The sequence below is a fragment of the Pocillopora damicornis genome, chromosome 5, assembly GCF_964200805.1.
Source record: "Pocillopora damicornis chromosome 5, jaPocDami1.2, whole genome shotgun sequence".
NCBI classification, from domain to species: domain Eukaryota; kingdom Metazoa; phylum Cnidaria; class Anthozoa; order Scleractinia; family Pocilloporidae; genus Pocillopora; species Pocillopora damicornis.
This window is the reverse complement of record NC_142674.1, coordinates 12,290,304-12,317,326: the sequence shown is the minus strand read 5'-3', so window position 1 is coordinate 12,317,326 and position 27,023 is coordinate 12,290,304. Positions and strand designations below refer to the sequence as shown.

Sequence of the window (27,023 nt, the reverse complement as noted above, 5' to 3'; positions counted from 1 at the left end):
GTGGAGGATCGAAAACAGGAATGGAATTGGTGATATTTTCAATGACAATTATAGTCCAGTGTTTAATTGCCAGTTTCGCATTCGCATGACAAAAGATTAAAGAAACGCTACGGCCTAGCGCAAAAATTTTGACATACAAATAGTCAGTCGAAAAGCCGCTCAAAATAATTTGTATGATTCAATGAACACTCCATAAATCAGTAGCAGTTACCAGTATATCAACTTCCCACCCCTCCCTGCGTACTAGTACTTCTTTCTCCACTAGTAGCAACAGTCTGCCCTTTGGGTATACAGTATGTAATTGTGAAATTTATCTATCTTCCTTTTGTCATTCATCTTATCAGACAAGATCAAGAAATTTCCGTTCCTCAGCCCTTAACTTAGCAGCACATAGAATTCACGAGCGCTCTAACAATTTTAAGGTTTATACCTTTACTACATAAAATCACTGTTGGTACAATCGTACAAAGCAATCTTTTCTCTTTTCAGACACACAGTTTTCTCTTTTCAGATACAATGAACACACACTTGAGTGTGATGTCACGCATTCCAATTCGTACATTGATGATCAAACAGCACAACTTCAGCACTGGGTAATTTTTCAAATAACATTTTCGCCTTTAATAGCTTAAGGGCACACATTTTCTTTCATATGGCCTCTGCATTGATTCATTAAATTCACACAAGTGCAAATTACAGAATTAACTTTTTGGAAAATAACATATTTCTAATTTACAAAGGAATCATTTCCCTTTCGCAAATTACCGATCCGATTAAATTAATCTCACAAATAACACGTTTTCATTTTGTTCCGTTTCGCAAATATTACAGTAAGCCCTCTCAGAGACAATGACAAAACGACTTCGACATTTCGCAAAGACTCGAGAGAAAACTTTCCAATTTCTGAAACAGTCAGAGTTCGATAAGTGTTTGCTAACTGCAGGCCAAATCAAAATATTATGCACTGATAGGAAAAACCAAATTGTACAAATAAGGTTTTAAGTGTGCGGGCTGTGCGGAAATGGACAACGGTAACTTTTCTGTCTACACATGTTATAGCACCTTTTGTTGTGATTGTATGTCATCAAACAAAACAGTGACAGTCACATATTAATAAATGGTGAGAATTTATCATTTCCTGAATTTGGCATTTTTTTCCCCCATATGTACTCTGGAGACCTAGCTCTTTCTGTATATGATTTCGATGAACTTCGAGTAATTCACGCTTAACTGCCGCCGAAATGATCACCAAGAAGGGAATAAATTGGGTCTGCAGTTTCTGGACGCACTCAACCTTACAATGAAAGTATACGTTTCCTAATCGTCCAGTCTTTTGTTCTCCATTCTGCCAATAGGCCCGTCTGGTGCTTGATATTATGACGAGGTTTTCTGGTGGGTTGGGAATAAAAAAAGTCTTCACCACGCCTTAGTTTCAAGACACCATTACACCCGTAACACCTTCTCACCAGAGGGCTGCATCTTTTAAGAAGGCTCAACTGGAAACTACCTTCTTGAACTGCCGGCGTTGATGTGTTGGGGCTATTATTCTGCAGATAGAATAAAATTAATGGCATTTTAGTTAACAGCCAAGATTAGTCGGTGGCTGCGTGGGAATTATGCAACGAGCCGACGGTCTCGCCAGATGCTAAATCCTTATAAACCTTATGTCCTGCAGGCCATTTCTACAAATGAAAGGTTCTGTGATTAGGAGGACTGTTTTTTTCGACTTGCCGCGCATTATCACTACAAGCTGTATTTGATAGAGTTTTTATTTCGTTCAACCCAATTAGCTCACCAGTTAGTGAAATAGAACGACTTACACAGAGCTAACATATAGCGGGACTTTACCATGATCATAGTCGATATAAAAAATCAAACGGTTGGCAGCATAATCACACAAAAAAATTTGAAACCTTTCACCGATCTAAAACCCGAGATAACAGAATCACGCATTACACCCTGTATTAACTGTGAATGATCCTTACAATATATACATACCTGAGGCTCTTCTATGTCTTTTTGTGTTGTTGTCTTCTCTGCTTCCTTCTCTGTGCCTCTGTTTCTGAGGATCTTACTAAAGTCAGGTCAGTTGGAGAGGTGTTAGGTGTTAGGTCAGATTTCGCGGGCTCTTTTAACCGCTCCATGGTAGTATGCGAAGTGCGGTAATACTCTTTGGAAAGACTTTTAGAATTTCCATGTGGTTTAACTTTAACTTCGTGTTCATTATCATCAAAAACATATTGCAGAAGAGCAAAACCGTGAATCGTTCCGTTGGAATCTGAAAAAGGAGAAGATGAAAATTAATAAAGGTTTTGATATTTGAATGCACTTGGTAACCAGATGTTGTGCACTGGTGTGATATGCTGTATTGATTAAAACCCCCTTTTGCTGGTCAGATTTGTTACATTATGACTAATGAGGACGTAAATTTTTTTACGGTGAGGTTTTGAAGATGGACGTTTTTCACTCGAATATAGAAAAATTTTGTTCTGTTTTGTTTTTGTCAATAATTTTGTTTCCTATTTTTGGCCACACACCACTTTTCGGAGCACGCCATAGTTTACTTATTTCACTTGAGCAGTTTGACCTTTGGTTTGAATTGACCTTCTCTTTCTTCGGAAGCTTTTTTCATGATCCATGTTACAAATGTCTTACTAACCTCAACTGTTTATTCATTGTAGCAGGAACCTCTCAAACTGAGGCCTTGTCGTAATGACCTCGCTATCGCTAGGTTAATACCGCTAGGCCTCCACTCAAAGTTTGAGATTTTTCTATAAGGCCCTCACTGTTATTTATTTGTTAAAATAGTCTTACCTGTCAGATAAATGAAAATCCTTTGCAAATCGGGGGAGGATTCATTCCCGTAGAAGCTTTTCGCACATTTATAGACCTGTGCCTCATGATCATCATATTCTGATTGGGAAGCCTTACGAACAGGATTCCTCTTGTTGGAAGCACGGTAGTATCATACTATATACTATATAGTATATCATACTATAATACATCGCTGTTTCGTTCCAGTTGGATTCCATGCACCAAGGTCGTCGCCAGAACATTTTCAAAGTGCTTTATGTGTGGGGCAGATATTTCCACCACAAAGACAGAATTTTCGGAGACAGCGGAAGGAACAGCACGTGCAATAAGTTCTCGAGGCGGATGGAAGAGGATATCTACCACTTTCCTGGAAGCCAAACCCGAAAGCAATCCCTGTCGGTAGATGGGAAACATTGGGTCGTCGTTCAAGTAATCAGTTCCCTGTTCGTCTTCACTGCTATCGCTGGAGTCGTTCAACTGGTGTGTCAGCACTTTCTTATTTACTTTTTCAGCCACATTTCTATGGAAGACAGTAAAAGAGTTTCATAGGTTTCTCAAACGCCACAGCGGGAGAGCAAAATTCTCTAACGTTTCGTGCAAGGTGTGGTGATCGCTCACCGACATCGTTTTGAAATAATCAGACAATTAAAATATACCCTTCAGAGTTAATTGTTCGTAAACGCGTTCAATGACTTCACTGTTACTACGGAAATTTTATGATATATATATTTGAGTGACTCACTTTTCTGATGCAAAGACTGGTTTGAAAAGGCACTCATCGCTGTCGCCCGTCTCAATATCCACACACACCCTTGATAAGAAAAAAAAAATCAGACTGATCTATTATTAGGTATGATTGTTTGAATTGTATGAAATAATTTAAATACTCCAGTCGAAAGTCGAGAGCAGTATTCTTGATTGTAACTTTTGTTAATTGAAAGTTCAGGTCGCATTGGCCACCGGAAAACTTGCTCGAGCAAACGACCGTCGAGTTTCGATTAATACAAGCACAAAAAAGCCCATTCTCTTGATAATAAAATATATTGTACGGAAACGTAAAGGAGGGCACCAATAATATTGGCAACCAGTGTTACCTTTTGACTGGCGAATCAATGAGCGTCAAGTTTACTTTCTCAACCACAGCGGTTTTCTCATGAGGTATTTTGCCTGTAGTCTTGTCACAGTTGTCATCATACTAGAAGAGAATATGACGTCAAATTCAGGAAACAAGCACTAGCAGAGGACCCAACCAATTTTCTTTTTTGCAAGAGGCCTACTTCTCTATACGGGAATCAACCTAAAGGGAGAACTGAGGACTCCTCTTCACCGTGCATGTTGCGTTTTATAAATCAAATCATTTTATACTACACTCCCGGGATTTTCTACCAATCAAATATTTTTCCAAGTTAATTTAACTTAAAAACCCTCTGCTTCCAGATACTAAAAAGTGTATTTTTAACAGATGAACTGAAGCGCGTGACTAATATAGCAGTACAGGCTTAAATGGGGTAACATTGGCCCATTGTAAGCCGTCGAATGCCAAAAGATTCAAACTTCAATTTTCAGGATTCAAAGTTCCAAATTACCTGACAAAAATTTGATTTTTGTCGCCCGTGAAAATAGATCCTTCTCACGTGCTCTTATTTTCACGATCGTGATCGGAGCGCGAGATCTGGCCATCTACGCAAGCCTTGGTTTTCGCGTCAACAGTCCACTTAAACAATTCAAGTTCTGTCAAGTAAAATTTTGACAACGATAAGAACATTTTACCATTAAAACAATCCCCAAGAACAGGAGACTCAGCGGTTACTTCTGCATCACAACGAATAACGTCGCAAATTGCTCATAACATTTCCTATATGGTTTGTGCCATTTAACTGAAAGGTTCGTGCCAACTTGCACAGGTTATTTTAAACGCAGCCCGAAAATACTTACCCGAACACGCTTGTTCTCCTTTTTGTACTTGCAGCAGAATCTCGAAGTGGGTTCTTCATCGCCTGAACTATCGACCTACACAAGCAGACTACTTGTCATTTTTTAATTAACAGACTGAAAAAGCCATCCTTAGCCCAACAGATTGCCCTTCCCTGGATTTGCCCTTAAATAACATGTCATTCTCCATGTCAACGCCCTAAGAAATATATAGAGAACAGTATGCATGGAGAATATGCATACTAACGTTAAGGCGTAAATTTTTCTAACTAAAAAGGAAATTTAGACGAATGGCACCTTAAACTGAGGGGGATTTGCAAATAACCTTTTAGAGTTTGACTGTTAAAGAGATACGTTGGACATAATAAAGACACTTCACCTCCATTAAGCGCCTTCATAATTTTCTTGTATGATCCCATTTCTTCTGGGCCAACAAGAACGACACTCAGACCCTCCCTGCTTGCTCTAGCTGTCCGTCTACTGCGGTAAATGTAAAGCTGTCAACGAACACAGAGAAAGAATTTAGTAACGCAGAATCACATAAGATGGTTGCGCTAAAGTTAATACTTACATTGTGGTTACATTACATAACAGTTCATTATTAAATGAGATACAACTGAGGACGATAAACAATAACAAACTACTCCTCTCATATAAACTGCATTTGAACAGAGTCAATTTTTTTCCTTAATCAAAACTCATTAACTGAAATGAATTATGTTTTGATTTCGGTAGGTGAACCTCACACATTAACTCAAATCGGAAACAAAACAAAGATTTAGAAAATGAAGTTTTAGAAATAACTAAATATATGCAATTAAATAAATTTAGAGGTAAATAAAGAATTCAGGCGTCAACGGCGTTCGAACTTTGCTATCCACATTCTGGTTGAGCTTCTCTTACAGTTGAGACTTGTAGCCCACACCTTGGTCAACGCGCATGGTTGGTTGAAGCAGTGTGACTTCCGAAGCCTTTTGTCAAGGTAGAGTTTCACGGAGAATGAAAGCACTGCCGCCAAAAAGCAATCGCTCCCGTTCCCGCCTGCCGCACAGGCTAACCAACAGCACAAGCTAACCAACCGTACACACATACTTACGCGTACTTACATCAAGGTCCTTCGGAACTTGATAGTGAATCACATGCTCAACAGCTGGTATGTCCAAACCTCTCGCGGCCACATCTGTAGCCAGAAGTAAGCCACTCGCACTTTGCTTAAATTTAACAGGCAAGAAAAGAATCAGCCAAAATTTCATTGGCTGGTGTGAGTCCTATCTAGCTTTAAATATTCTCTGAGGGAGGAGAGGGGCGGGTTTTAATCAGTCAAGGCGATCCAGTTATAGTCTATCAAAAAAGGAAATTCCATTGGTCGGTTAGTTCGTAAACTATACTCACTGTTTTGATGAAAAAAAAATAGTAATAAGATCAGGATGATTCTGATCCAAGGCCACATAGCACGCGTGTCGCCCAGTGTTTTGCGCAAAGCAAGTTGCGCAGTAAAGAACGTGAAAGACGCAACAGGAAAATTGCACGTTGTCTACAAAATTAGGTTCCTAATAGTTGCTTTGTTTTGTTGAGTTTTTTGTTTGGTTTTTTTTGTTCTGGTTTTTGTTTATTTCGTTTGTTTCATTGTTTTTTGTATTTTTGTCTTTTCCATCCCACTCAGTTTTCACCCGGCCTGTCTAAATTCTTTAATCTTTGCCTTTGTTGCATGCTGGCGTGCAGAACCCACGGGTTAAAGTCCAGGAGCCTACACAAAGAGCCCAGTCTCCTCATGCAGTCTACAGTTTTGGAGAAAACCAAAGTACGGCCTGGGTACCGGGAAAGGAAATAGTAGAGATACAGGTCCTAATAAATCTGAATGACGTGATTTTTACAACTGTATGTTTCGTAGTTCTCCTTCGATTTCACTTGGTACACCTCTGTAGCTCCGTGGATCATGTTTCCCAGACAATGTGGTGTACATGAAGATGCATTTGGCTCAAACCAACAATAAAAAGTAATAAAAATTGTATCCTGGATCTTGAAGAGTTTCGCTTCCTTGTTAGCTCAACTATTACAAACCTCTTCAATTGCACATGAGATCTTTGCTTCTGTCAGGGTTTCTACGGTTCCTCTCTTGTTGGTGACATCGGTAATTTTACAACTGTTCTTCTGCAGCCCAACTTTGTCCATCAGCGACACTAAATATGTTACAAAGGCAACAAAGGCAAAGATTTGAGAATTTAGACAGGCCGGGTGAAAACTGAGTGAGTTGGTCATTCCAGATTATCCTGAAGATTTAAATCAAAAGACAATACTATGTCGCTTTTTTTTTTTCCCCGCGAGCCAAACTTCTAGAGAAAACCAAAAAGAAGCTTCTGTTCTTAGATATACATAATTGTGCATGTATGGGTAAAGACTGAAAAAATGCATGAGCCCTTGGGACAATGCAGTCTGCTGTCTTCAAAAAATTTTGGACAAACTGCTCTCAAAATGATTTCGATCAATTCCTGTATTTCCATGTAGTTCTTGTGGTGAGTGTTGTTGTTGTTGTTGTTGTTTTCTTTTTGTTTGTTTGTTTCTTTTTTCATTTAATGTATGACTGGCAATTATCTTAGTTTTGATTCTCATGTCCAATACACCCAATCTGACTCAGGAGACAAGTCATTCCATTTGAGTCAGGTTGAGGATTATTATTAAGCGTCTTGAAAATCGACTTGTAGTAAGACATTTCCACCTTAAGAGGCACGGTTTATTCAGATTTCCAGTATCACAAGATGACTTAACCACTAATTAACTTCTGGTGGGTCGATTTGTGAACGACTCAACCCAATTTGGATGTATTGGACAACCCTCAATATTTAATAATTAAAGATAAGTTATAATAAAAAATAAATAAACAAAATAATTTAAAAAGATAATTTTTCCCAATTTCTCGTAAAATACAAGGGTAATTTCACCACGTGCTTGAAGTGAATCTTACATTTGTATCTTCTAAATTTAACTATGCGGTATGTTTTAAAGCACTTTAAGCAATTCACCTCCTACAGCGGCCATTCTTTTATTTTCTTCTTCTGAGCTGGTCCACCTGCACCAATTCCTGCTAGCTCTTCTGGATGATAATCTTCCATGACTTCAAGGGACATAAATCCATCCATTTCGCCCGCAAAGAACGAAGGATTGTCCAATTTTACTGGTTCCCATTTTCGCTTCTTCCCTTTCGAATTCTTCTCTGTCACTATGGAGCAATGAACAAAGAGCCTTAATTGAGAAACTGAATCTAAACGTTTTTTTTAAATAACAAACAACCGTTTTGGTTTATCCCTAGAGAATTAATAAAAACACTCTCACGTCGTCTGCCATTATGGATTAGCCGCCAGAGAAGGACTGGATAAGAAATTGTACTGCGCGCATATTCAAACGAGAGTCATGCGCTGATTTATTGCTACATGACTTTTCTCCCTTCGCCGAGTTCACTGAAACCTTTGTGAAACGTGAATGAAAAGACTAACATGGCGGAAGAACACCGTACATTCAAAGAGAAGTGCATTTATATTGAGCGCTTAAACGAAAACTCGTTTCTTATCAAGAAAGGCTTTGTCCCAAACATGAAGGTAAGTGAACGCGCGCCAAACATCAGATCGGAAGCTCAACTCCAGTTGAGTAGCGTGCGCGTCAAAATACACGTCTAACGATGTCATACTTGAGAATGTTCATAATAAGCTATGGGCGTCGAAATAAATCCCCTTACACCTGCCATATCCGTCAAAGTAATTTCCTTCTTTGAAATAAGTTTTGTTACGAGGAAAATTGTTTCTGGAACAACTGGGCCCAGGAACCTTTTCTGCCCACGTTATGATCAAATCCCCGTCCCCTGCCCCCCTCCACGTCTCTCATGTCAGAACTATTTTCTTTTATTTGTTTGTTTGTTTCAATCAGTGAATTCACGAACTAAAGTCAAACCTGTCTTAGGTGGCACCGTATTGAGCACTTGCACTGTAGTAGACGCCATATTCCCGTGGGTGACTGCTTAATACAAGGTTGACTGAACTGGACAAATAAATTTTGTCCTCACTTCCTCCATCAAACCCAGATTATACCCATTATTGTCCCCATCCCCCCTAATTTCTCACCTTTTCCCCTAGTCTAGTTTTTACACATTGTAAATCTCTCCATTACTCATGGTATCGTTCCGGATGATTTGAAAATTGCTCGTGTCATACCTATTTTTAAATCAGGTGACAAAGCTCTCTTCAGCAACTACAGACCTATTTCTGTTCTACCGTGCTTTTCAAAGTTTTTGGAACGAATAATTTACAACCGTATTATAAATTATCTCAATGACTCTGATGTCTTATGTGATAATCAATATGGCTTTAGAAAAAATCACTCTCCTAGCCTTGTGCTTATCGATTTGTGTGACAAAATTTCTTCTGCATTTGATAGAAAAGAACATGCCACTGGAGTATTCCTAGATCTTTCGAAAGCATTCGATATGGTAAATCACGACATTCTTTTTGACAAACTCAATCATTATGGGATCCGTGGTCTGGCACTAGAATGGGTCGAAAGTTATCTTTCTGAGAGGACACAATTTGTCAAATTTAATAACGTTAGATCTGCCCCACAGGGGATTCCCTGTGGGGTGCCTCAAGGTTCTATTCTTGGTCCCTTATTTTTTATCCTGTATGTTAATGATTTGAACAATGCTTCCCTGCTTGATGCAATCTTGTTTGCTGATGATACAAACTTATTTATCTCCCATAATGACCCTGTTTACCTAATTAACACATTAAATAGAGAATTAAACAAATTGTCAACCTGGTTTGCAGCAAACCGGCTCTCCTTGAATTTAGCCAAGACTAATTTTATGGTATTCAAGCCTTGGCAAAAGAAGCAATCCTTTGAATTTCAAGTTTTCATAAATGAGCAGCCTATTCTTCGTGTTTCTGAGACCATGTTTTTGGGTGTTTTATTAGATGACAATTTGACCTGGAAATCGCATATATCCTTAACAGCAAATAAATTATCCAAATCTATAGGTATTATTCATAAATCTAGGTTTTTTTCTCTCTACTCACTCCCTTCGTACTTTATACAATTCTATGATCCTTCCATATTTGTATTATTGCAATTTAGCTTGGGCTGGTACCTATAAGTCAAACCTTCAAAGAATTGTAACCTTACAGAAACGTGCGTTAAGAATAGTAAGCAATTCTACATACATTGCCCATACTGGCCCTATTTTAAAGGAACTTAAACTCTTAAAATTTCATGATATCCATTTGTTTCAATCAGGTACTTTTATGTTTTCATTCGAGAACTCTACACTCCCTTCCAAATTCAATAACTTTTTTTTACTGAATAGTCAAATCCACAATTATAATACTAGGAATGCTCAGTCCTTCCGTTTGCCACTGTGCAGAACGAACACCAGGAAGTTTTCAATTTACTTTCAAGGTCCAAACTTTTATAATTCATTAAATTCTGACATAACTAGTTCTCCCTCCTCCGCTTCTTTTAAAAGAAAGCTTAAGGAATTTCTTCTCTCTAAGTATTAGCTTCTGTAAGGCAGTAATTCTTAACTAACTTACTTAATATGTGTGTGCGTGTGTGTGTGTGTGTACGTGTGCGCGGTCAAAGTTAATTACCATAAGTCCATATTGTAATTCTAATATAAGATTAGTTATTTTAAGTGAGAAAGCCTGACTTGTTATAAGCCTCGTAGTTTCTTTCAGGTTTTCTCGACATTTATTTTCTGTCATCAATTTTCTTCATTTTTTTTTTTCCATCTGTAAATGTCGTATATGGCAAATAAATATTGTATTGTATTGTATATAGTTGCAGACTGTGGTGTTTTGCTGGAAATTGTTGATGCAAGGTGAGGCGTGAGTAGTCCAGTGGTCTGAGCGCTGGACTCTGGGTCGGACGGCCCGGGTTCGAGTCCTGGCCGGGGCACTACGTTGTGGCCTTAAGCAAGTCGCTTCACTCACCTTGCTTCGTCTTCTCGGATAAGATGTTAAGCCGGAGGTCCCGTCTCCTGCAGGGTTTGGGGTAGGAGACGTTAATTTCCCACGCACGAGATTACTGTGTGATGGATGTCCTCCCTTGGGTGGGATGGGTGGGTTTTAGGGGACCATTCATAGGGATAACCTCAAGGTCCACCTTTCAAATACGTGCTGTATTTGATAAACCAGTATGAAGTAATGCAAGAATGTCCTATAAGTACTGGATAAGGATGTTCTGATTAATTAGTACCATGGACAAATTGTTACATACTGTTTCAGATTCAGGACTTGAGGTGTACATTGCAAGTATTCAACTCTAAAGTTCAAACTATTCTTTTCTTTTTTTTCTTTAAAGGTTGAAGGTATCTTGGATATATAAACAAGCTGCTGAAAAAACTAATGTTTGATGAACTGAAGCACCGGGCTGGAACTCAAGGTACAGTACTCTAAACATTTGAAATATAATACTGTTGTATTTGCTGCATTTGTCTTATTCCTTTTATACAATTAAGTTAAATTGCTATCCATGTATTGGTAGTTTCCTTCCTGGTGTAAGGCAGATTGCAAATGTTGCAGCTTTGCCTGGAATTGTTGATGTAAAAATGATCATAACTTTTTCTTGTTGAAATTACAACTTAGTTTAATTGAGACTTGTTCAATCCTGGGCCCAGTTGTTTGAAGGCTGATAAGTACTAACCCAGGGTTAAATTTTAATCAGGGTATGTTTAATCCTTTGTTTAAAAGCCTTTTAAAATAATTTACCATAGATTTTTTAGGGCATCCAATCATCAAATTGCAGACTAAAGGAATTGTACATGTAGACTGAATTTCATTGGAAAGCTTTCAGATATGAAATCATATTTCACACTGACCATTAGTCATCTAAACTCAGCTTTTAACAAACTAACCCTGTACTCTTGGGAAGCAGAGAAAGTATAAAGTGGAGATGACAAAAGAGTTTCTTGCTATACAGTTTGTGTTTCCATAGTATTTTTACACAAAGATTTCACTTAAAGTGATGCCAAATAGAGCATTCAGTTATCTAGTTAGATCCAGTTAGATCCAGTTATTTCATGCACAATCTTGAGAACACGTGCTAATCAGTTTTTCTGCTTTAAGCAAAAGCCCTTAGAACTGTTTTTCTAGGAGTTTTCTTAAGTTCCTGTTTATTTCCCTCAAAAAACAGGAAAACTGAAAGCAAAAAGAAGCAAATAGAATTAAAAGGCTACGTACATGATTTAAACTTTTTGTGCTCTTATTTACCTCATCAATGGAGTTCCTAGGCTGCTCACGCAGATCACAACACAATGACTCAGTTTAATTCTAGCCATTCTAGAAGTAACATTCCTTTACTTCTTCTTTGCTTATGGACTACAATGCTTTTACTGTCACTTTTATTTTTCGATGGTAAACCCTGTTTGAACAGGAAAAGAAAGCTGTTTAAAAGTGAAATCTGAGTAGAAGGAATCGCTTTCTACCATCGGAACACCATTGAAACACCATACAAACTTGTTTCCAATACCTCTAAATATGGTGCTGCAACCCTGTCAACCCTCTTTTTCACAGCACCCTTGCAACTCAGGTATCAAAGTGATGTCAAATTGTAGGCGTGACTGAAAACCCTGTTTCAACAGGAAAAGAAAGCTGTTTTAACAGTGAAATCTGACAAGTAAGAATCATTTTCCACCATACAATAAATGAAAAATGAAAATGATAATCGTAATGATTTGCATATTTAGTTCAGGGCATGAAATTGCACCTAATACAGGTGCCAATGTGACTAAATTTTTTACTTTGGCGACTAAATCCTGAAAATCAATCACCAAATTGGTGACTAGCATGTTTCATCATAACCTTACCGAGAGATTTAGTGAATTAAAAAGATTTGCAAAGATAGATCCATGGCAAACTTCCTTGTTAAGTTTGTTTTTAAAACACAGCACGTGCATCTCAATCGATGACTTGATGCCAGCTTAGACTTAGGTGAGCTTGAATGTTATTTATCATCCATCCTAGTGTTCACTTTGTAGCACTTAAAAGTCTAATTTTGGAGGGTCTATCTTGGACTGTGACAGTGTAAAAAAAGGTTTTTTTTGTCTTTGAAAATGGCGACCAACTTTTTTTGAATTGGCAACCACTTTGAAGAATTTAGGAGCCTAGTGGCTATCAGAAAAAAATATTAATTTCACACCCTGTAGTTAGAAAGAAGTGGTCAGCTTTAGGGGTTTTTAGGGCTTTTGAATTCTGATTAGGTATTGTTTCATCATTCTTGTTCTATTATTTTATATCAGTGCTACTAGATTTGATCAAGTGAATTTGCTAGCTATCTTAGAATTTCATCTCTCCGCAGCCAAGAAGAATGTCTGCTGTCCGGTGCATTGTTGAAAGCACTTAGCACATATTATTGCCTTTAATTTCGTTAGTTGAGTTCGTGTGCCACTGCACAGTAAAGATAAATTGAGAAAGCCTGCCTGTTGGTTTGTTTGTTTGCACTTCACGAATGAATGAAGACACAAATAGTACAGAACAGAAATGAAGAAGCCCCCTTTTACTTTGACATAGTTTAAAAGTACCTTGAACTATGGAAAATCCCTCTTTGAACATAAACATGATTTGAATTAATTTAAGCCATGAGTTCAACCTAGTATGGTATCTGGGATTGTGGCTTAGTCATCATTATGGGTGGCCGTCACCACCAAAAATACCAGGATGTCAAATAGATCAGTAAAAACAAAGCTGGTTTAAGGATCAGCTGCAGGACAGCATAGCTAATAAAGGAATGGCATGGTCAAATTATAGACAGTTTACTTTTCCTTCATGAAACAGAACACCCTAAACATGAATAGTTTAGCCAAATGATAAACAGTCTAGTTGCCCATGTCGAGTTGGAAATTGAAATTGTGAAATGGACTAGCTCAATTGCAAATAACTCAGCACTCGTTTACAATACAGTAAACAAATGGTGTAGCCTTGCGTCAAATGGTTCAGGGTAGTGTCAAGTAGCACAGTGTACACACAGACAGTGTAGTGTTGTGTGAAATGGCTCAGTGATGAGTAGCACAGTCACGCCGCCATTTTGGACTCAAGTGCCTTTGCTAACGAATATCTTCGGGAAGGTTTAACCTCTAAATCTCACACTTTCCACAATATAAGCTTAGTTATCCTACTTCATTTTGGTGTAAAGAAAACAAGGTTTGCGACAAAGTGAAAATTGTAAAAAATAAATATTTCCTGAAAATGCGTGAATTTCTGGGTGTAACGCGTAACATGAAATGTATTAGACGGAAGAAAAAAAATGAAATATCTCAATATAGAACGCACATGGGGCCACTATTTTTTGGCCGTTAGTAGTTTATGACAAAAGCAACAGGCAGTATGATTTGCAACAGGAATGGTTTATTCTAACGCAAGTTATAAACGTCTGTTTTTATCACTGAACAATGTAACGCTCGCAACTATTAAAACAACCATAGTGTGCAAAACTAGCAATAATAATAATTTCGACTGTGTAAGCAACAAACTAATAACAAAAATGTAATGGGCATACATCATAATATTTACGAACCAACGCTGAAGTTGAATCGTCAAGTAGAATGTTTTCCAGATCAAAATAAAACGCGCAGAAACACATTTCGTAACGGCCATATTGAGCTTAATTCCATCACATATCCACCAGTAGATCCGTTGTCAGACGCGATTCTTGTTAAGTTGAGTAAACAAGCTCACCTCTCCTGGAATGGGCTTGTAATAAGCTAAATTTACAGAACGTTTCAACCCATTTCGTTAGATCTAACGCTAGAAATTTACGTTTGGTCGACGCAGAAACAATTTCCGCCATTGTTTCCGTGTTCATGAACCGTAACGAAGGAAAGTGACGAAGGAATATGGCGAAAAACATCACCAAAACTTTCACGAAATCCGCTCCTTCGCAGCTTCTCTTTGAAAGCACATGGTTTGTTTACACAGACAATAACATGGGAGTCCATACAGAGTTTGCAGGGGCAGATTATTGCATAACAGTAAAATGTTTTACGCGATTTTCAACACTGAGGGAATTCAACTGCAGCAGATGGAAACAAAAGAGTCCAATCTAAATTCAGGTATTTCGCGAAAGAAGGCGGCGCAAGAAAGAAAAGCAGCGGCAAAAAGAGAAAGGGACAAGGCCTATTATCAACAAAACAAGGCAAAAAAGATTGCTCAAGTTAAAGAACGGCGAAAGAAATTGCAAGCCGAGAAATCAATTCGGCCGCACACACGAAGCATTGCCGAAAAAACAAACGCCAACAAAAAGCAACGGAGAACAGAAAAGCTTCCCGTATCGCAGCACAAGAAAAAAAGAGAAAAGACAAGGCAGCAAACAAGAGAAAGAGTTAGAAAATACCGTGAAAAGAAGCGAACAGAAGCACAAGAATTTAAAAATAGCGTGGATTCTCCAGGTTTCGTGAACCGGACGTCGAAAAAACGTGCTATAGATAAAGTCAAGAAGACACTCCCTTCCACACCCCGAAAGAAAGCGGAAATTGTCCAAAGCATTGTCAAAAGCCGTTAGTAGTTTATGACAAAAGCAACAGGCAGTATGATTTGCTCATGTTACTGCATTAGTTGCATTGTGAATGATGAGGAGAATTGCACTAACAAGGCATGGCTTGATAAATGGAAGCTGGTGGAGCTAACCAGAGAGGGTGATGTGGCAACCACTCGACAGGCAACTGAAGCACCAATTTTAGACCATGATACTGCTTCCTACATAGCTGACCTGGCCAGCAAGGGAAGTACAGTTGCGATAGCCGCTGAAGATGATCCTGTCTACGACTTCTATCTCCTTCAGGTCACTTCTGATGGAGTTGAAGAACTTGACAGTAATGTCACAGATGACTATCAGTGTCATTATTACAGAGGAGACAGAGTTCTTAAGGGGCACTTTTACATAAGGGAGAACATTCATGACATGACCTTCACAATTGACGAAAAACGGAAAGCGTTTGTACATGCTGCTACTGTCCGTCACATTTGCGGTGACCTACCAGTCAGAAAGAGAGGACGAAAGTCTATTTACAAACTCCCTTTAAAAGAAAATGAGGAAGTCATTGCTTCAATGTGAACTAATGATTACAAAACCTCTTTTTTTTCCATTTTTACATTGATTTTCTTATGATTTTATGAAAAACCAAAAATGTGCCACGCCCACAAGGGATTGTGGGTAATACCAAAATTAGTGTTATTAATGCAAAATAATAAAAATATTTACAGATATTGATTACAATGTACATTTTGATCAAAATTAAAGTCAAAAAGTGATAAAAAGTGAAAAAATAAAAAAATAGTTATTTTTGAACTATGTTACAGCAAATGGCTATGTGACTGTGCTACTCATCAGTGTAATTTTGAATGGTAAAGCTTACACATAAACAGTGTAGCATTGCGTGAGATGGCACAGCATAAATTCGAATGGTACAGCGTACACACAAATGGTGTGGTGTCCCATGAAATGGCTCAGCTTAATGTTGAATGGTATAACGTACACACAAATGATGTAGTGTTGCGTGAAATGGCTGTTGTTATCAGTATCTGTTGTCTACATTTGCAGTAGAAAACAGACAAACAGAGGAGTTTCTTGATCACAGTGCAAATTTCAGGAAGATAAAAATTACCTTATAATTAAAAAAATATGTGCAAAAGACATTATAATTAGTTAACTAAAACAATTCTACTGTATAAAATAGTGGGAAATGTTTTTTTCCTGTGTTTACACAAAAACTAGCCACTGTACAGTGCAGAACCCAGCTAGTCTTGAACTCTTGAGGGAAGCAACAATTTGCTCTAGACATACAGCTGGGAGTTAGTGGGGTAAATTTGTCTGTGAAACAGGAACAAGGGATGCTGCTCTTTGTTTGAGATAGGGAGTTTTAGATAACTGAGTTCCAATGGTTATGACTGAGAAAAGCAGGGCAAATCCAAGGGAAATGGGTTTGAGTTCGAGATAGCGGGGTTTAACTGTACCGTATTTACCTGTGTATAATATGCACTTTTTTCTATAAAAATAACCATCAAAATCACAGTGTATTATACACAGATTCTATTGTTTGTCAAGCAGGTCCTAATATGCATACGTGAAAAAGACAACAAAGAAAGTAACAAAAGCCTAGTAGTAACTGGTCTTTATTAGCTTGAGTTAAATAATCTACCAATGAAACATTTTCAATTTTGATCCACAAACACAACAAAGAAAGTAACAAAAGCCTCATAGTAATTGGTCTTTATTAGCTTGAGTTAAATAAGCTACCAGTGGTGCCTAACCTTGAAGGTATCTCACAGCATTCACAGCAAACAGTCACCAAATTAAGTATTAATGTGTCTCAGCAATGCAATTTTTTAGATGCACATTTACTTTACTATTACTAGTAATAATTATTTTGCAAGGTGCAATTCCCAAGTGGCAGTTGTGACCACAAAACGTGTGCACTTGCTTAATGGCAATTGTCGCACGAAAATACCAAATACTTCTACACTGCATGACCCTGTATGCATTATAGACATGTTGGTCTAAAAGAACATAAATATAGAGATTTTAAAAGCATTTCACATTCAGAGGAATTTTGAATTATATTTGTTGCATCAAATATTGTGGTTTCTCTGATGTTGTCTTTGCAAGGGTCAGGTACAATAATTGTACACACAGGTACTTTACATCACTCAAAATTATTTTGAGTAATGTAAAGTACCTGTGTGTATACCTTCTTTAGGTAACCACACTATAAGAGATAAATTGAAGACATGAAATTTAGATTTCACCAAGTATGGCATAAAATATATCTCCAAATGTTGTCTCTGCAACAGACAAAATACTGAGGAATGACCTGTAATTTGAATATTTAACCAAGTTTGAACTGTATGCAGTTGAACCTCTATTTAAGTGTCTATCACCCTTAAATAGATATTTTCAGAATCAACTCTATGCACATTGAATAGTTAAATGGTGAAATATTTCTTGTTTTTGAATTTACAAAATGCTAATTAGACGACGTCAACCTGGGAATTTGCCATTATTTCTATGCCAACTTACAATGTGCAGTATACAGCTTGAGGATAATTAATTTGATAAATACAAAAAATAAACTGTGGATAGTCAATTGATTGGTAAAAAATATTACTTGGAGGTGAAAACAAGTAGTTGTATAATAAATGATTCCCATGTTGACGTCATTAATTAGCCTTTTGTAAATTTAAATCTATATAGCTCAATAACGCGACGTTCAAAACAAATATTTCACCATTTAACTGATCAATGTGCGTAGAGTTGATTCTGAAAATATAATTGTATTTAAGGGTGACAGGCACTTTTAGTGGCCATACTTTAATCAGTTACAGCCACCAACTATAACAGTCATTGTTTAATTCTAGAACTGGAGTGTCATGGCAGCAACTTCCAGACATGGTCTGTTCTCGTTATTCAGTGGTGACAAGCCTCTTCTCAGTTGCCATGATTTAAATATTGTGTATTGTGTCAACCCAGAAGAATCAGGGAGCAGAGCCTTATTCAAATAAATCATGGTGGGTTTGTTGTACTTCCTTAGTGAGCACCCAACTATTCATTTCAGTAAAGCTGTTCAGATGGCGTATGACAGCTAAAATTTGTGTTAGTGGTTTCTATGCTTTGCATTGTTTAATTTAAAGGAGTGAGTGGAATAAAGCTTTGAGTGACTTCTGATCAACTGCTAGATTCTCCTTCCAGTTTATATTGTATATGCTCGTGTAATGAAGGGAGAATTTGGCTATAAATCAGGAGTCACCTAGGGCCTTATTCCAAACATTATTTTGAATAAGGCCCTAAATGACTCCTGATCTGAAGCCAAATTGTTACATGAGCATATACAAGACAAACTGGAAGGAGAATCTAGCAGTTGATCAGAAGTCACTTAGGGCTTTATTCCAATCACCCCTTCATTTCGCACCGTAAAATTTTCGAACACTACAAACACATGAAATTTGCTAAATTTTCGGTCATTTTTACTAAAAAAAGGTCATTTAGAAAATTTTGGACAGCAATTTTCAGCTGGCATTTTTCGGAAAAATCACATTTTATTCCAAAGAATTTTCGGCTAAGTAAATTTTCAGCTAGAACATTTGAACAGGTAATATTTTTCTAACGATCTGTAGGTTTGTATATGTTTGATAAATACATGCGGCGTAATAATTTTTCCCACATACAGTACCGACAAGAACTATCCCCCACTAAAATTGCACCAAAAGCAGACCTGAGCAGAACATACTTTCTGAAGTGAACCCAACCAAACTTCAAGCCCATATATAAGCTATATAGGTATGTGCCGCCTAATAGGATCGGGTTTTTGAGCCTCTGGATCCATAAATAGGGTGTCTTATTCGCGATTCTGGGTCTGCTCATGTTTGCACTGATGTTTGCATGTGAAGTGGGGGTTAGTTCCAGTCGGTACTGTAACTGCAACGACAGTCCAATCGGAGGGTTCAATCGGCGGTGAGGAAAGAGGCCTCACTACTCTATGTACAGTACCGCTCGCGTATACGTTAGCTGCGCAGGCGAATTTCATACGCTCCGACGCAGGGTAGTCAGACGCGTATATACGATTTTTTGCACGCTCGGTCGAAAAAAATGCGCGATTCATGTGCCTTTTTTATTCAGTGCTACAAGTTTCCTTTGTATTTCATTGTTGTTTGAAACAATTGACTTCTAAGTTTGAAAAAGCGATGAGTAGACAACGGAAAATTTACATAATGAAATAAAAAGTACCGTGTTACACTCTCGAATGTCGCGTCGCTTCGCGAATTTTTTGGATAACGTGTAGTAGCAGTAGATTGATGTTAAGCCTTCTGATCACCAACTACATTTATGATTTGTAACGTTCATATTTGTCATATTACAGGATATCCAAACTGAGCAGGAATTGTCCCCGGGCCCACCGACGTGCTGGCACACATTGGCTATATTCCTCGAACAGTCATTCAGTACGCGAAGTACCTTCTAAGAGGCAACAGTAACGTTGAACTTTTCATGGCCAAGGCAATTACTAATATTCTACAAGTACTAGAAGACGAAGCACTGTAGATTCCTGATAGGTGCAAACGTGTGCGCATCAGGTCGCTAGCGATGATAAGTACTTGCAAGGCTAGTGGTATGTTTGAAATGAGGTGGTCACCATCAACCTTTTCCTGGTCTTGTTTGAAACCACCAGGATTCGATTTGAAAGAAGTATCCGTCGTTAACCCTCTGGTTGAAGAAGCTGTTGTGCAGTTTACGTTGGAAAATCCTAATTATTTGTTGGATGTAGTAAGTATTGATTTTTTTACTCTGGCGATCAAATCCTGGGGTGTGGGTCGATACTGAACTGACAGGGGGGCTCGGCCGTACCATTTTGTGTGTAAAATTCCAGATATGGTACTATTTAGGGGGGCTGTTGAAAAAAACAATTTTGTAATGAACTTGGTACCATTTAGGGTGTCAATTGATTACTAATTGGAATCTGGTTACCGGTTACCGATTTCAGAATTTCAGTTACAGGTTACCGATTTCCCGTTTGGTAAACAAACAACATTTTTTCTATGCAAAACATTATAGTAAATGTGCTCGACTAGTACGTCGTCTATTAACAACAAATTAAGCGCTAGAATGAGCAGACAATCAAAACATGTCGAATTTTTCATGACACATCTGAAATCGGTAAACGATAACCAGATGCCAATAAGTCAGTCAACTTATTTGTCATGTAAAGCAGAGTACAAAAATATCATTCTCGATCAGCTTTTCAGTCAACCTACAGTGCCTTTTATGGGTCATTTTTAGAGCCACAGCCGAGCCCCCCGGCTGTCAGTTCAGTATGAGAGCCGAACTCCCCGCCCCACGGAGAACAAATCTGCAGGTCTATAGGCTGGTTAACCGCGGTCAAACGAGAGAAATTTGCAAAAGTTAAGCAAAGTACTTAAAGGTTAAGGTGGTCGTTTTCACTGTTTATTAAAGTTTAGTATATTGCCAACATATTTACCAAAATTTACCAAACGTTTTGAAAGTTTACCAAAAAAGTTCTAAACAGTGAACCGCAGAATCGTCGACGCCATTTGTCAACATAATTTGGATCAGGCGCAAAGAGTTTTGGTCAGTTTTCCACGGAAAAAGCTCATCATTTTGAGAAAAATTAAAAGATAATAACGTGAACTAATTTTTTTTACTCATCCTTGCTTACATTAAATAAAATCCCACTGAATAAAACCAAAACCGCGTTGGACGTTTGACCGCGTTGGACTAGGCTGGATACATCCCTGCGTTTGGTAAATGAAAGAAATAATTATGGCTTCATTCACCATTCATTCAGCGTGTCACGCCCCAAAGCATAAAGTATAATGAGGCTCCATCTCTTCATCAGGTGGATACCATAAAAGGCATATCTGCAGGGAGACCTGGCAACTTAGTTGGCAAATATTGGGAGAAGCTGATATTTAGCAATCTCAAGGCATGTGTGAAAAATTAGTATTCCTTCAAGGAAGAGGCATGTAGTTCCACTGCTGCTAGCTCCTACTTAAATTTGTGTGGACATCAAAGCAAAACAGATCGAGAAAATCGATAGAACAGATAATTAGAGATAAATATAGTGCAATGATAGCCCATTGTCCTAATACCAACGCCTTTGACTTGGTCATCTTTGATAAATGCAACAAAATTCATGCCATTCAGGTAACCGTTCAAACCGCTGCGAAGAAATGTAACGACAGTGACTTTTTCAAGACTAAAAATATTCACTTTACGTATTTACTAGCGCCTTAGAAGGTCGACGTCAACGCTATTAAATTGAAATCAAAGTTATATTATGCATATGTGGCGTATGGTTTGCGAATTGTAAATGGAGCCAGTTTTCTAACTCAGAAAGAATTGAGTACCGGTACTTTTCAATTTGGCGTCGAAGCCACTTGAAGATCTGTCTTGGCGTGGATTAATAAAACGGGTATTTCATCTTCAACATCTTTATTGCCCATGTGGAAAAAGGGACTTCCCTTCTCATGAGGCTTGAAAGAAACCACGCCGAACATTCGGAAGATTGCTGAAGTTTACCCCCTCTTATTTTGAAACGAGCGCGGTGACCCCCATTTTTATTTAATTTATTTCTGAACTTCACTTGTATCGATCTTTGTTTATGCAAGGTTTCAAAACTTTTCTCTAAGTCCCGAACTACCTTAAATTATATGCATTAATACATACAGTAATTAGACTATTATACATAACTTACGCGCATATAATGAGACGAGATTATACAAACAATGACATGTGTCAAGAACTACAAAGGTAGTTAAAATTTTCGACCGCCATAGCGAACAAAACAAAACGAGGTCTGAATTGCCCTTATTCATAATGACGTCACATCAAAACAATCTATTGTTTAAACGCAAAGAATCATGGTTGCGGGAGGGGGACAAAACAGCAACAACACAAAAAAAATTGAGATAAAATTCGTTTTATAGACCAAAGAAAAGCGGTGACAGCCATCAAGTGCAATAAATATTGCTTATTAAACATTAGTGTATCTCATATTTGAGTCCCAGGCCATATGAGTTCAAACTTTTCTTACCAGAGCGAGTTTTAAACGAATTACTATTGTTCTAGACAATTCTGTCCCCCTCATAGACAAGCCCTGACGTCATCATGAAGAAGAGCACTTAAAAACAATAAACGGAACATTTATTGGACGCTAAAAAAATTGACAGTGAAATGAAAAACTTTCTTAATTAAGTATTGTAATAAAGCATTTGTAGCATAGATTTCGTAGTTCCAAAAAAATATCCATCCCACTCCCGCCCCCACGGATGGATTTTCCCCACACAGCCCTTTGGAAACAATTTTTACCGATTAGAGAGTTACTCTAAACCTCACCCTGAATGGATAATTTGGGAGGGGAAGCTCTTGATCTTTTGAGTTCCTGTTTGTAATTTTCATAATGAAAAAAAAAAAATCCAGCGACCCTCTAATACACGGACTACTTTTCATGTCACACACTTAAATGCATAAATACGGGATTCGCGAAAGGAGAAGCCTTACGCCTCCTAAGACCAAATTCGTCACGTTCAACTTTTAACAAAAACGTACAGAGTTTCAAATATGCTTAAAGAATCTTTATTATCACATCGCAAACAAAAGTCATTAAATGATATTCTAATAGCAGCTAAGCTTTCAAGTTAGCAGATTTAAAAGCGCAAGCGAATGGCAGGAGTCACACGAGCCTTTTAACCATCGACAACCTTCTGTTTTCGGCATAGGGTAAAATATGGACTGGACCATTTTTTGGACCATTTTATAGGGGGGAAAGCACACCATTAGTACTCAGGGAGGGGTGGGATGCAGTCTACTAGTACTGAAGGAGGGGTGGAAGGCAGAGTGTTATTACTCAGGGAGGGGTGAGAGAAGGACTATTGCTAGGCAGGGAGAGGTGGGAGGTGGATGTAATAGTAAACACTACTTGTTAATGCAGCTTTTACTCGATCGTACAAATTTTTTAATTTTTTGAATGTTCTTCATTTTTGTCGTCATGCGAAAGCGAAACTGCCACGTAAACACTGGACTTCGATTTCTATTGAAAATATCGGGTTTAAGATCCCATACTGTTGAGTTATGCCTGTGCCTTTTGAGTCGACTTGTGTACCATCAGTTGCTTCACGTTTCCCTTTGTGTATGCAGTATGTAATTACTAAATTTATCTATCTTACTTTTGTCATTCATCTTATCAGATGAGATCACGAAATTTCCGTTCCTTAACCCTTAACTTAGCAGCATATAGAATTCACAAGCGCTCTTGCAATTTTAACGTCTATTTTCGAAGAGGAATCCATATTCTCGTATCGAGCAAAAGCACTGCTTTACTTGTAATATGGGAAAGATAGGAAAGCGCAAATATCGATTTTATCTGTTTCGCAAACAAAGGAGTTCATCACCCACACCGGAAATAGCGACCAGGCATTCCTCGCGACTCCCGTACGCTTGTTTTCCAATTTGCCTGGGCCGCTGCCAATCACTTCTTGTGTAAAAACCTACGTAATCTGCTAAGTGGAAGTACAGTGGCTACTGTTGCTTACCGATATTTTCCGTCGGCAAAACGTAGAAGTCAGTAAATGTGACCGATTCTGTCCAGAAAATTTTATTGTCTGGAGCTTGGATATGTCAGGAGAGTTTCGTTGACAGCGGGATTAATTACACCCCATGTTGTGAAACCATTACGAAGACATCGGGCTTTCCTTTGCTTTTTTTGCCACATACAAAAAAGGAAACGTGAGGCAACTGAAAGATGATTCATGCTAACCCGTCGGTATCACTTAGCACTGGCACAAGTCGACCTAACAGGCACACGTATAACTTAATAGTGGAGGATCGAAAACAGGAATGGAATTGGTGATATTTTCAATGACAATTATAGTCCAGTGTTTAAGTGCCAGTTTTGCATTCGCATGGCAAAAGATTAAAGAAACGCTACGGCCTAGCGCAAAAATTTTGACATACAAATAGTCAGTCGAAAAGCCGCTCAAAATAATTTGTATGATTCAATGAACACTCCATAAATCAGTTGCAGTTACCAGTACGTCAACGTCCCACCCCTCCCTGCGTACTAGTACTTCTTTCTCCACTAGTAGCAACAGTCTGCCTTTGGGTATACAGTATGTATGTACAGACTTCGACATTTCGCAAAGACTCGAGAGAAAACTTTCCAATTTCTGAAACAGTCAGAGTTAGATAAGTGTTTGCTAACTGCAGGCCAAATCAAAATATTATACACTAATAGGAAAAACCAAATTGTACAAATAAGGTTTTAAGTGTGCGGGCTGTGCAGAAATGGGCAACGGTAACTTTTCTGTCTACACATGTTATAGCACCTTTTGTTGTGATTGTATGTCATCAAACAAAACAGTGACAGTCACATATTAATAAATGGTGAGAATTTATCATTTCCTGAATTTGGCATTTTTTTCCCCCATATGTACTCTAGAGACTTAGCTCTTTCTGTATATGATTTCGATGAACTTCGAGTAATTCACGCTTAACTGCCGCCGAAATGATCACCAAGAAGGGAATAAATTGGGGCTGCAGTTTTTGGACGCACTCAACCTCACAATGGAAGTATACGTTTCCTAATCGTCCAGTCTTTCGCTCTCCATTCCGTCTGGGGCTTGATATTATGACGAGGTCTTCTGGTAGGTTGGGAATAAAAAAGTCTTCACCACGCCTTAGTTTCAAGACAACCTTACACCCGTATCACCTTCTCACCAGAGGGCTGCATCTTTTAAGAAGGCTCAACTGGAAACTACCTTCTTGAACTGCCGGCGTTGATGTGTTGGGGCTTTTATTCTGCAGATAGAATAAAATTAATAGCATTTTAGTTAACAGCCAAGATTAGTCGGTGGCTGCGTGGGAATTATGCAACGAGCCGACGGTCTCGCCAGATGCTAAATCTTTATAAACCTTATGTCCTGCAGGCCATTTCTACAAATGAAAGGTTCTGTGATTAGGAGGACTGTTTTTTTCGACTTGCCGCGCATTATCACTACAAGCTTTATTTGATAGAGTTTTTATTTCGTTCAACCCAATTAGCTCACCAGTTAGTGAAATAGAACGACTTACACAGAGCTAACATATAGCGGGACTTTACCATGATCATAGTCGATATAAAAAATCAAACGGTTGGCAGCATAATCACACAAAAAAATTTGAAACCTTTCACCGATCTAAAACCCGAGATAACAGAATCACGCATTACACCCTGTATTATGTGAATGATCCTTACAATATATACATACCTGAGGCTCTTCTATGTCTTTTTGTGTTGTTGTCTTCTCTGCTTCCTTCTCTGTGCCTCTGTTTCCTGAGGATCTTACTAAAGTCGACGCCGGATTCGATGCTGATTGGTCAGTTGGAGAGGTGTTAGTGTAACTCTCCACAACTTCCTTTCTTTTTTTATTTGTAGCACCTTTCCTTCTTTGTGTTGCCTTGGTCTTTTTTGACCCACGCCCAGGAGGGAGGTCCATGTGAATCAAGGCATCCACGTTAGGAGGTCTTTGGTTCGTTGTCTTGTAACAATGAACGAACTCAGTCAATGAACGACCCATTTCAGCCACAGCTAAGGTATGAGCACAAATTTCATACGCTTTAAAATCGATACAAGTGCCGCTGCACACATAATATGTTGTCCCCTCTTTCAGGATCGGGATGAATGTTTTCTTCTTTGCGCGCCAAAATCAACGATGCACGATGGTAATTACGTGCTAGAATACTGAAGGGAACCCAGATAATGCCAAAATCTAGAGGCAAACTCAATGGTGACATTGTGTCCGCTTCATTTGTGTTTTCCAGGCCGATAGGAATTATGTCAACTGTCTTTATTGGGAGATTGTGAAATTTTTGAGCGCCACTTCTTGTTGCGCTCTCGTCTTCTTGTAAAAGACAGACTCCTTCATTCCCTCTTCCTCGTAATTTTTGTCCATTTTTAGCTCTCCGAGCCAATAAATGCTAAATCCTCTTCTGTTCTCTGTCTTTTCACCACCGTCTGCAGCAAGCTGGCAAATTCGGGAATAGAAAGCTTCCTTTTCTTTGTAAGTTGTTTCTCTCTTTGTAGAACCGAGTTCATATATTCATTTCCGTTCTGATCGTATACACCTGGTGGCCAGCCTATACCAGCCATGGATCTCAATTCAGCTGTCATCGTTTGCCTTATAATTTCCGCTTTGTACTTACAAAAGTAAGTAACAAAGCGCTCTGAGAGTGGGTGTAAGGAAAGCCACTCCTCCTTCATTTTTTTTCCAGATTGGTCACGAACTGGGCGTGGCTTTCCGAGTCTATAAGACCAGGAACCCTCTTACAACCAATATCTCCTCCGAAGATGTCACTTAGAATGACTTCTGATGGTTTGCCCCGTATTCCAAGTTCGTTCATTTTTGACACTATTTTTTTTTCATATGCAGGTCACAGAGTAAATGCTGGGCATAAGGGAGAGGTCTACCGAAACCCTCACCCAATGCCTTTTCTCCGTCAGTACCATATGATCAGTAGCACAGTACATATGAACAATAGCGTAACATGCAAGAAAAATAGAAAATATTTATAAAGGAATCAAAAACCTCTTGAAACTCTTTATTTAGAGAATATATTACACTTCTTTCACTTATTGCTTTATTTTGGGACATTTCGGTTAATTTCCAGCAATTTCTCTATTACCCATAATGCATTGCGACCCACCCATTTTTACTTGCATGATCTCTTTCAAGTGTACCAGGCTTGTTACACAACAA

The 27,023-nt window shown here is 38.3% G+C and overlaps 1 protein-coding gene and 1 long non-coding RNA gene across 5 annotated transcripts; one reads left to right on the top strand and one right to left on the bottom strand.

Annotated features, from left to right (window-relative positions):
* Nucleotides 1–594: 594 nt before the first annotated feature.
* LOC149045310 (uncharacterized) lies at nucleotides 595–26,716 on the bottom strand. 4 transcript variants are annotated; one of them, XR_016187117.1, is made up of 8 exons: nucleotides 5,126–5,243; nucleotides 4,750–4,824; nucleotides 4,401–4,545; nucleotides 3,909–4,009; nucleotides 3,557–3,625; nucleotides 2,815–3,334; nucleotides 1,999–2,278; nucleotides 595–1,547 (listed from the first exon to the last, which is right to left on the bottom strand). XR_016187117.1 is itself a non-coding variant. In XM_089208142.1 (2 exons), exons 1-2 carry the CDS (start codon nucleotides 25,842–25,844, stop codon nucleotides 1,296–1,298), a joined length of 561 nt encoding a protein of 186 aa, XP_089064268.1. In that variant the 5' UTR covers nucleotides 25,845–26,716; the 3' UTR covers nucleotides 595–1,295. The 4 variants fall into 4 exon arrangements, 2 of the variants coding, with proteins under 2 accessions (XP_089064268.1, XP_089064269.1); XR_016187116.1 differs by having other exon boundaries at nucleotides 3,909–4,545; XM_089208142.1 differs by lacking the exons at nucleotides 1,999–2,278; nucleotides 2,815–3,334; nucleotides 3,557–3,625; ... (2 more) ...; nucleotides 4,750–4,824; nucleotides 5,126–5,243 and adding an exon at nucleotides 25,536–26,716.
* LOC149045311 (uncharacterized) lies at nucleotides 10,601–20,254 on the top strand. Its single transcript, XR_016187204.1, has 3 exons — nucleotides 10,601–11,169; nucleotides 18,135–18,284; nucleotides 19,634–20,254. It is a non-coding gene; the product is annotated as an uncharacterized LOC149045311 (long non-coding RNA).
* Nucleotides 26,717–27,023: the final 307 nt, after the last annotated feature.

What these genes read in the sequence shown, in the direction of transcription:
- LOC149045310 (XM_089208142.1), bottom strand. Translation starts at nt 25,844, where the DNA reads ATGGGTCGTTCATTGACTGAGTTCGTTCATTGTTACAAGACAACGAAC. An exon ending in AAGACATAGAAGAGCCTCAG is followed by an intron (nt 1,548 to 25,535) that starts GTATGTATATAT and finishes TTCTATCTGCAG; the next exon opens with AATAATAGCCCCAACACATC.